Source organism: Dipodomys merriami, unplaced genomic scaffold, assembly GCF_024711535.1.
Source record: "Dipodomys merriami isolate MVZ:Mamm:240054 unplaced genomic scaffold, mDipMer1.0.p SCAF_4, whole genome shotgun sequence".
Classification (NCBI taxonomy): Eukaryota; Metazoa; Chordata; class Mammalia; order Rodentia; family Heteromyidae; genus Dipodomys; species Dipodomys merriami.
In genome coordinates this window covers 7,222,470-7,233,336 of record NW_027205603.1, presented here as the reverse complement: position 1 = coordinate 7,233,336, position 10,867 = coordinate 7,222,470, and the positions used below count along the sequence as shown (strand labels likewise).

Sequence of the window (10,867 nt, the reverse complement as noted above, 5' to 3'; positions counted from 1 at the left end):
TACTAATAAGTGACACAAAAAGCCTATGTAAAAAATAGTAATAATAGCCATGTGCTGGTGGCTCACGCCTGTAATCCTAGCTCAGGAGGCTGAGATCTGAGGATCACAGTTCAAAACCAGCCCAGGAAATTCTTATCTCCAATAAAATACCAGAAAACCAGAAGTAGCGCTGTGGCTCAAGTGGTAGAACACTTGCCTTGCATGCATGAGGCCCTGAGTTCCATTCCTCAGCACCACATTAACAGAAAAAGCCGGAAGTGGTGCTGTGGCTCAAGTGGTAGAGCACTTGCCTTGAGCTGAAGAGCTGAGGAACAGTGCCCAGGCCCAGAGTTCAAGACCCACAACCAACAACAACAACAAAAATAGTGATAATAATAACAATCAAAGAAAAATGAACTCTATCAAACTATGTCTTCAGTATAAATAAATTTCATTAAGTTACCTTAAAACCTAGAACTGATTTTAGCAACAAATTATCCAATAGGACCTAAAAGAAAAGTAAATAACACATCAGAAGAGTTTTTCCAAAGGTTTATTAAAGCAGAAACAAGTTGGTCAGGTATTTGCTGGAAAAAAGAAAGCAGTTTTAATGGTATTCAAAAATACTTTTTAAAAAGTATTCTAGCACAAGACTTCTTTGTAAACTAGATTATGTGTTGTAAACGGTTTTTCCCTCTAAATCTTTGAGAAGTGTCGGTTGTTAAGAACTAGAGCTTATAACTATTCCAAATCTATCTTGCGCTCCTGGAAAACTGCAGAAAGGCACTTGAAAGCTGTTTCTTTAAGATATGATTCTCTTTTTTATTCTTGCTGGTAATATATTGCTGCACTAAGAGTGTGCATTTTTTATTCAAGATCATCATGATGCTGAGAAGTTTCATTGATAACCTGTGAAGAGAAGAAATAAGCCTTAAATCAAATTGAATACTGCATGCAAATCTCTAAATTATCCCATCAATCAGAGCAAAAACAAAATCCTACTAAGCATGGATCATGTGTTGTGCAAGCTGGAAGGTCATGCTGTTCTATGTGGCAAGGGTGACAACAAGGAGAAGCAACTACACATGTAAGGTCACCTTCACCTACAGCTAAAATAAGTGTCTAATGGAGTGCAGAAAAAAAAACCCACAATATTTATACCTAGATGTGATGGCTCATGCCTGTAATCCTAACAACATGGGAAATTGAAATCATAACAATTGCATTTCAAGGACAGTCTGGATCCACAAGTTTGCAAGACTCCATTTTAGTGGAAGTAGTTAGACATGGTGGCATGCACCTGTCATCCCATCTACTGGAGAAAGTGGTAAACAGGAGGACTGCAACCCAGGCAAAATAACCAGTGCTAAAAGGGCTGCAGGAGACAAAGCTGGCTAGTAGAGTGCTTACCTAGCAACTGAGACTCAGAGTTTATGCCCAGTAATGGAAGGAAATAAGGAAGGGAGGGAGGAAAGAAGGGGAGGGAGGAAGGAAGGAAGGAAGGAAGGAAGGAAGGAGGGAAGGAAGAAGGAAGGGAGGGAGGAAAGAAGGGGAGGGAGGGTGGGAGGGAGGGAGGGAGGAAGGAAGCAAGGAAGGAAGGAAGAAGGAAGGGAGGGAGGAAGCGAGGGAGGGAGAGAAGAAAGAAGGAAGGAAGATAGGGAGGGAGGGAGGAAGGAAGGAAGGGAGGGAGGGAGGGAGAGAGGGAAGGAGGTAGGGAGGGAAGGAAGGAAGGAAGTGAGAGAGGGAGGGGGGAAGGAGGGAGAAAGAGAGGGGAGGGAGTACAGAACTCATGAACTGAAGTAGTTTAACATGGTTATATAATGGAGGAACATGAAGTTTACTTCATTTTTCCAATTAAGTACCAGAATAAATTAGTACTTTTGGAGTGCAGGAAACACGCTAGCTCATCCTCACCTCCAGCAAACAAATAATTAGTTAACCATATATATATGTATATGATTAGTTGCCTGTTCTTTTAGTAGACACAGAGAAACAAGAACTTCTCAAGGCAGCTAACTGTGACTGATGCATTGACTTAAAAGAGAAAAAAAATGCCTATCTGGAATGCTGTAATGTTTTTTAAAAATTGTTATTGATTGCTCTACTTCATTTTTTATCCAAAAGATACCAACCTGTCCATCTCTAGTTTCCACTGTCTTGATCAGAAGTGTTCTTTTAGAATGGGTGTCCACCAGAGGAAGTGAATCCAGATTAGTTTCTGAATTAAAAAAACATGAAAATGAATAATAATGAAAAATTAAAGTAGTTATTATGATCTTTTTTTGCAACTGTTTAAAGAGCTACTCCAAAATATTTCTATAAGGCACTGTCTGTTTGAAAAGTTGGTGGCTAATACGGGCTAGTTTCTGGGTAAGCAAGCACTTGAATATATACTCCCTTAGGAATAAGTAAAATCGAATTCATACTAATCTTGAGGTAGAAAGTACAAGAGTATACTTAGGTTAGAAAATTATGGCAGTTGGGCTGGGATTATAGCTCAAGTGGTGAGCACTTGATTCTCATGCACAAGGCCATAGGTCTGAACCACATATAAGCAAAAATATAAGCTGGGTATCCATGGCTCATGCCTATAATCCTTCATTACTCAGGAAGCTAAGATCTGAGGTTTTAAGATCTTGGTTTCATGCCAACTTGGGTAGAAAAAGATTGAGAGACTCTTATCTATACTTAACCAGCAAAAAACTGGAAATGGCAGTGTGGCTCATATAGTAGGATATTATCTTTAAGTGAAAAAAACAAGTGAGAATGCAAGACTGTGAGTTCAAGAACTCGTACTGAGCTCAAGCCCTGGACAGACAAATAAATAAATAAAATGAAATCTATAATGAAAAATGAAATGATAGATATTTTATGTAATTTTCCTCTTGCAGACATTTTAAAATGAGTCTGGTGATTTTTTCATAAATGAATTGAAGCACTTACCTCTCAGATTCAAGGAGGCAAAGTTTGGAAGAGGCAGAGAAATCCTATTTAAAAAACGATAAAGAAAATCAGCAAAATGATTGGATAATAGCCAACAAGGGATACATTTTTATGCAATATCTTTTGTCAAATAGGAAAATTGTCTCTGGTAATTCATAGGTTGTTTTGTAAGCATTTATCCTTGCTTGATCTCCTTAAGTACATTTGAAAGATTTTACTCCAAGCATTTACTCCACCAAGGTGTGAACTACTGGGATTATAGAAAGGAAGGAGCCCTGGCTTTGACCAAGACTTGGGTTCAAATCCCAGATCTGCCATTAATTAGCTCTAACTATGGCAAGTCACTTAAGTCCACATCTATATAATGAGCTCTCTGGAAGAAATGTCCTAGTGATTAGAGAAGATAATGGCCATAGCTAGGAGACAAAGCACCTTGAGAAGGTCAACTATTCATTCATACATGCAAGTCTATGCCCTCTACCTGCTCTCCTCTCCCTCCAGCAGCTTCCTGTAGGTGGCAATCTCAATGTCAAGGGCCATCTTAACATTGAGCAGGTCTTGGTATTCACGAAGGTGACGAGCCATCTCTTCTTTCATGTTCTGAATCTCATCCTGAAGGCGGCCAATAGTGTCTTGGTAGTTAGCAGCTTCGAGAGAAAAGTTCTCTTCCATTTCACGCATCTGGCGCTCCAGAGACTCATTCTACAAGAAGTGAGAGGGGCTGCTGAGGTTACTTTCCACAAGAGAACCACTAATACACCATGCACCATAATTTACCTTACTGGCAATTGGTTCCCCCATCTAATTTGTGATGGAGAATAAAAGTACCAAGTCTTCCTTGGGTGGTGTTGCTTTGTTTTGTGAGGGTCAGATCTCACTATGTAGAATAGGCTACCTTCAAACTCACAATCCTCCTACCCTGGCCTTCCAAGTGCTGAGATTACAGGCGAACCACACCATTTAGTGGTTTCCCAGTCTGTCCAGGCAATTCATTTTCTTTGGATTAAAAGTATAAAAATTTAAAAGATACTGTACAGAGGGATTACCATGTCATAAGGTAGGTAAGTATCTTTCTTTTTTGAAGATCTTAATAATAGCAATAAATAGCCTTGAGCAAAAGAAGCTCAGGGACAGTGTCCAAGCCCTGAGTTCAAGCCCCAGGACTGGCAAAAAAAATAGCAATAAAATGATATATGTGTACATATATATATATATAATAGATAGATAGATGATTGATTGATAGATAGATAGATAGATAGATAGATAGATAGATAGATAATAGATAGAATTTTAAATCAGGTACGTGGTAGCTCACACCTGTAACCTGTAATCCTAGCTAGTCAGGAGACTCAGATCTGAGGATCATGATTTGAAGCCAGCCTGGGCAGAAAAGTCCATGAGATTTTTATCTCCAATTAACCAGCAAAAGTATAATTTATATCATCTATAAGTTATACATATAATTCAATTTGAAAGTTTGCTCAGGAATCACCATTAGCTTGGTCACCAGTTCATTATGCCTCAGTTTCACCATGGCCGGGTACTTACAGTTCCTTTAAGCGCATCCACTTCGCAAGTGAGGGACTGCACCTGTCTGCGGTACTCGTTGGACTCCTGCTTCGCCTGGCGCAGGGCATCGTTGTTGCGGTTAGCAGCCTCTGAGAGGTCAGCAAACTGTCAGGAAGAAATCAGCATGAAGATCTGCCGCATCCCAACCTTTCTGCTCGCTTAGGAAGAGAGAGATCATAACACTCTGTGCTTTCTGGAATGGAACCAAACCCCTGTTTTGAAAGCCAGGGAAAGATCAGAGGAATGTTGAGGCTGGTAGGTTTTCAAGTAGAATTCAGTCTACTTCGCTCACTTAAGAACAATGGTGGAGGTTAAAGTCCTGGTGAAAGCAAATGGGGTCCCTGCTGTTCTAAGGGAGGTGTTGGAAGCAGTTTGAAAAGTTAAAAGGCGGGCATGGGAATGGAACAGAGCTGAAATTATATGTAGGAATCACAGAGAGGTACATGGTTGCAGAGGACAGCTCTTTGCTTGTGTTCTGGCCACATTGGTTATCTCCCTACCTTGGACTTGTACCATTCCTCCGCCTCCTGGAGGTTCTTCGCAGCCACGCTTTCGTACTGCTGACGGACGTCCCTCAGAGCAGCAGTGAGGTCAGGCTTGGATACATCCATGTCGATCTGGACATGCTGCTCCTGAATCTGAGCCTGCAGCTCCTGGATCTCCTGAGAGAAGAAGAGACAAGCCAGTCATGCAGAGTGATGAAGGGAGCTTTGGCTTCATTCCTTCTCTCAGCCTTGGTCCACGTACCTCATCATGTAGCTTCTTCAAAAAGGCAATCTCTTCTTGCAACGATTCCACTTTACGCTCAAGGTCAAGGCGTGACAGAGACGCATTATCCACATCCTGTGTTGAACAGAGAAATGAAAACATGAAGGGGCTTTATATCATCTATCCATTATGAATTAACCATATGAACTTAGTATCTTTAACTGTGGAAAGGGTTAACTGTTTTGATTCTTGAATAAATGTATAAATCCTTTAATGTTTTGCTAAAATATGCTTTCTTTTCTTCACCGTGCATTTGCATCAGGAGCCACTGTGTTTACAGATAATTCATAAGCAAATGTATGCCAACATGGCAACACGTACTCAATTTTCCCAGAACCCACACTTTTACCATTGAGGTTCTATGGTCACTTCTTAAATCCTAAAAATCAATGACAACATTTTTAAGATTTAATTTTTGTAATTTAATGAGTTAACTAGAACTTAAAACTCCATGAGTTTACAACTCAGGAGTTTGTTTCACATAGAAATTCACAGTTTGGAAGTTTCCTCAGATTTCTACAGTCTTCTTTTTTTTTTTTTTTTTTTTTTTTTTGCCAGTCTTGGGGCTTGAACTCAGGCCCTGAGCTTCCTTTGCTCAAGGCTAGCACTCTACCACTTGAGCCACAGCGACACTTCCAGCTTTTTCTGTTTCTCTGGTACTGAGGAATTGAACCCAGGGCTTCATGCATGCTAGTCACTCTACCACTAAGCCACATTCCCAGCCCCTAAGGTCTTAAAAAAAAAAAAAAAAAAGCAAACTGTAATGCAAGTCTTCTGCATTAATCTGACAGTCAGATAACATGTCTACATCATTGTCAAGTAGCGATTCCTTCCAGTTCAGGAAATGCACTGGTAAAAAGTAATTCAGGAGTAAGGAAAAGAAATGTAACTCTAAGTTGCATATACTTTTGGTGGTTTCTCCTAAAACTTCTCTGATTCATCCTTGAAAGGGCTGTCTTTCTCACTTGTCACATGTTCATTTTAGTGACTTAATTTGTATCAGAATGACTGGTCAGAATGTTTACCTAGAATCGAACTATATGCATAAAATTTTTATAAGGTTCTACATCACAAACTAAATGTGCAACCTCACCACTAAGGTTTCATGTCCCATTAAAGGAATGACAGGAAGATGGCAATTGTATTTGCACTATAGTTTATGGCCTTACCATCTAAAGATGTTAAGATAGTCCTATGACCATCCTGGGATCATAATAAATAATAAAAAGGTATAATAATAAACAGAGTGGGAAATTTTATTCTTGTTGCTAAGTCTTAAAAGATATAAAAGATAATTGACTGTCCCTTTTATAAAGTTCAATGGGACATACTGTTTCACAGTTGAGAATGAAGTATTTTATTTAATCTCCAAACAAGGACTATTTCGCATCCATTCATTTTAACTCAGTACTCTGCAGAAAACATTGCAGAAAGAATAGCTGTGAGCCAGGCGCTGATGGCTCACATCTATAATCCTAGCACCTCAGGTGGCTGAGATCTGATGATCATGGTTCAAAGCCAGCATGGGCAGGAAAGTCTCTTATCTCCAATTAACCACCAGAAAACCAGAAGTGTTGCTGTGGCTCAAAGTGGTAGAGCACTAACCTTGAGCAAAAGAGCTCAGGGACACTGCTCAAGCCCTGAGTTAAAGTCCTGTGACAGATGAAAGAAAGAAAGAAAGAAAGAAAGAAAGAAAGAAAGAAAGAAAGAAAGAAAGAAAGAAAGAAAGAAAGAAAGAAAGAAAGAAGGGAGGGAGGGAGGGGGAAGGAGGGAGAGAAGGTGGGAGGAAGGAAGGAAGAAAGAGAGGGGGAAGGAGGGAGGAAGGAGGGAGAGAAAGAGGGAGGGAAGGAGGAAGGGAGGGAAGGCAGGCAGGCAGGCAAGCAGGCAGACCATAAATGATCAGTGATTGAAATGAACCATTAACTTGGCAATGTGTTTCCACTTTAAAATGTTAACTATAAGTCCAGCATGGCCTGTAATCCTAGCTAGTTTGGAAGCTGAGAGCTGAGGATCAAAGATCAAAGCCAGCATGGGCAAGAAAGCCTGTAAGGCTCCTCTCTCCAGTTAACTACCACTAGTGTCAGAAGTAGAGTTGTGGCTCATATGGTAGAATGCTAGAATTGAGAAAAGAAAAAATAGCTCAAGGACAGTGCCAAGGCCCTGAGTTCAAGACCAACACACACACACACACACACACACACACACACACACACACACACACACACACACACACACACAATTTATCTGAGAGTGATCTGAGAGTGTTTTGTAGCTAATCCCAGTTAAGTGTTCTTGATTATAAACTGTACTGAGAATCTTCCTGCTGAGAATCTTCAGTTTTTGTTTAAAGAGACAGAGAGGGGCTGGGAAGGTGGCTCAGTGGTAGAGCGCTTGCCTTGCATGCATGAAGCCCTGGGTTCAATTCCTCAGCACCACATAAACAGAAAGAAAAAAGCAGAAGTGGCGCTGTGGCTCAAGTGGTAGAGCGCTAGCCTTGAGCTGAAGAGCTGAGAGACAGCACCCAGGCCCAGAGTTCAGGCCCCATGACCAGACCCCCCCCAAAAGAGAGAGAGACAGAGAGGGTATATGTGTTAAAAATGTAAAAACTCAATAAAAGAGACTTTTCATTTTAAAATGTGAGAAATGATTGTAGCTTTACAGAATTTTTCACATCATGTCCTTCCCAAGTCTGGGCTAGATAATAGATAACGGATGTTAGCAAATACTCTGTCCAATTAGAACAGTGCTTACATCATTACATATTCAATAAGAATGTAGCCTGTTGAGAAGCTGCTGTGGGAACACAAAGACTCCTATTATTTCTGTCCAGAGCCACACATTTGCCAGAATGTCCGTATCTACATTCCATAGTGAAGCCCATAGAAACCATTAATACCCTTCAGACACGGGGGACAGATGGGTTCTTTTCACCCACATTAGATCACAAAATAGTTTTGCATAGTGATACATCTATCTAACTTTACTGCCCCAACAGAACTTGCAAGGAAGAAAAAAACATGTTGGCTTCATTCCAGTTGAACTAAATTTCTTACCCTCAGTAAAGTCTGCAAGTGGAGATGTGGCTCAATGGTTGAACACTAGCTTTGAGCAAAAGCAGCTCAGGGATAGCTCCCAGGCCTGAAGTTCAAGCCCTGGTGCTACACAAAAAGAAGGAGGAGGGGGTGAGAGGAGGAGGGAGGGAGGAGGAGAAGGAGGGGGAGGAGGGGGAGGAGCAGGAGGAGTTGGAGAAGAAGGAGAAGAAGAAGGAAACTTTCAGGGACAAACTACTTTTTGTGGCCTTGAAAAAGTTAGCTACCCTGGATTAAACAAACAAAATCAAAGTCAAAATGTAGCTGTTTGAAACGAAAATGTTAGTGTGTTTCACAAATAAAAGGGGGATGTTGCAATCCTTCTCTGGGAAGAAATGGGGGGGGGGGATCTTGAAACAAAGGAGAAAGTCAGAAGGTTTTCTTTTTGTCCTTAGGGACAGCTGAAATCTCAGGGTTTTTATGCAGAGTAGCTCCAAATGGTAAGCTCTCCCTCCACTAGAGGCCCACGGTTGGCAAGCTGGGCACCTTCTTCCACTCGAGCGAAGTTTAACTTTTAGAATTTCATATGGCTTGGTTGGGTGGGGTCCGGTGGCCACGAGTGGGGAAGAGAATCTACAAACCTGTCTGAAAGATTGCAGGGTGCTCTCGGCTTCCTCTCGCTGCATCATCTCTTCCTGCAATCTGAAACAGTTTGCGCGTTAACCAAAGGGGAACTGGGGAACTGGCCAGGGTGGGGCGACCACACCCAACCTCCAAGTCGCCCCAGCCCCGAGACACTGTCGCCACCCGCGGCTTTTAAAACTGCGCTCCCGGGGCAGGTTTGAGGCGGGATCCGATCGCTGGAAGTTGCATGGTCCTGCCAGGCGAACCCCCCCCCACCGCCCCCCCCCACCCGCCGCTCGCCTCGAAGAAGCCTCAGGCACCACCCCCCCCCTTTGTCTCTCAGCCTTCAGGATCACCCTCTCCTCCCGCCTGGTAAAACTGGCAGCTCGCCAGAAAGAGCCAGAAAAAAAACACAAAACACTTTTGGAAAGTTTAAGGGGAGCCCTCCACGCACACAGAGAAAGGGAAGTTTTGTTTGTTTTAAAGCAATCTGACTTTGAAATGTTAAAAAAAAAAAAACTCTGGGCGAGGAGTGGAGGGGGGAGAGGGGATTGGAAGGGAAACAAGTGTCAGCTACAAAGTCGGGGTTCAGGGCGGGGCGCGCGACTCAGCCACAGCCCTGCTCCCTCCTCCCCCCGTCCCCCGGGTAGCCACCGCCCCGCCACATCGCCAAGGGCGTGGCAGCCCTTTTAAAGGGGAGGGGGGAGAGCAGCGTCCCCACTCCCTGCCCCCCTCCTGCTCTCCCCCGCCCTCCCTCTGCCCTCCCTCCCTCTTCCCCCCCCCCCCGCGATACTCGGAGCGGGACACCTCCTTACTTCTCCCGGAGCCGCATGATGTCCTCGCCCAGATTGTCCCGTTCCACTTCCACGCGGGCTTTTTCGTTGGTGAGCTGGTCCACCTGGCGCCGCAGCTCCCGCATCTCCTCCTCGTAGAGGTCCCCCAGCCTCGACTTACCCTGGCCCTTGAGCTGCTCCAGCTCGGCCAGCAGGATCTTGTTCTGCTGCTCCAGGAAGCGCACCTTGTCGATGTAGTTGGCGAAGCGGTCGTTGAGCTCCTGCAGCTCGACCTTCTCGTTGGTGCGGGTGTTCTTGAACTCGGTGTTGATGGCGTCGGCCAGCGAGAAGTCCACCGAGTCCTGCAGCAGGCGCACGCCGGGCACCGCGCTGCGCACCCGCACCGCCGAGGAGCGCGTCACGTAGCCGCCGCCCGGGGACGAAGCGTAGAGGCTCCGGTGGGTGCTGGGGCGCAGCGCGCTGCCCAGGCTGTAAGTGCGGGTGGACGTGGTCACGTAGCTCCGGCTGGAGCTCGGTCGGCTCCCGGTGCCGGGCCCGCCGAACATCCTGCGGTAGGAGGAGGAGGACATCGATCGGGTGGACATGGCTGAGGAGCGGGAGAGGCGTTGGGCTGGGCGGCTGCGGACCGGCTCTGAGCGAGCGAGGGCGCGCGAGGTGGCTGCGGGGGGAGGCTGCTACGTCTCTGGCGCGGGGACCCCGGAGCTGGAGCGGCAGAGGACGGGACCCCGCCGAGGACGCTGTTTTTATAACCCGGTTAGGAAAGAGGGGTCCCCTCCCACCGCCACCCCCACCCCGGAGCGCGCCAGCCAATGGGGACCCGGCAAGAAGTGAAGGAGGCGGGCGGGGAGCGCGGGGTGCGGTCCCCCCCCCCCCCCGCCGCACACACCCACACCCACACCCACCCTCCCCAAGCCTTCTTTCTCGGCACGATCCCGTTACTTCTTCGTCTAGTCTGGGACTTTCAGGAGCTTTCCTGAAGATGGCCCCCAACTCTGCTCAAGTTGGGCATGGGGGGGGGGGAGGGAGGACATGGGCTGAGAAAGGACGGGATCGCCCGGCGTGGGGAGACACGAGCGCCCCGAAAGGAAGCCCCCAAAGTCTCCAAAGGGGCGTGGAAGGGAGCGGCCGCAGGGCTGAGGCCCGCGGGGCGTGGATGGGTGG

General features: G+C 45.3%; 1 protein-coding gene across 1 annotated transcript; it reads right to left on the bottom strand.

The window, feature by feature from the left end:
- Positions 1–514: 514 nt before the first annotated feature.
- Vim (vimentin) lies at positions 515–10,558 on the bottom strand. Its single transcript, XM_069990440.1, has 9 exons — positions 9,728–10,558; positions 8,930–8,990; positions 5,239–5,334; positions 4,992–5,153; positions 4,471–4,596; positions 3,404–3,624; positions 2,923–2,966; positions 2,112–2,197; positions 515–888 (listed from the first exon to the last, which is right to left on the bottom strand). The coding sequence occupies exons 1-9, from the start codon at positions 10,288–10,290 to the stop codon at positions 847–849; spliced, it is 1,401 nt and encodes a 466-aa protein (XP_069846541.1). The 5' UTR covers positions 10,291–10,558; the 3' UTR covers positions 515–846.
- Positions 10,559–10,867: the final 309 nt, after the last annotated feature.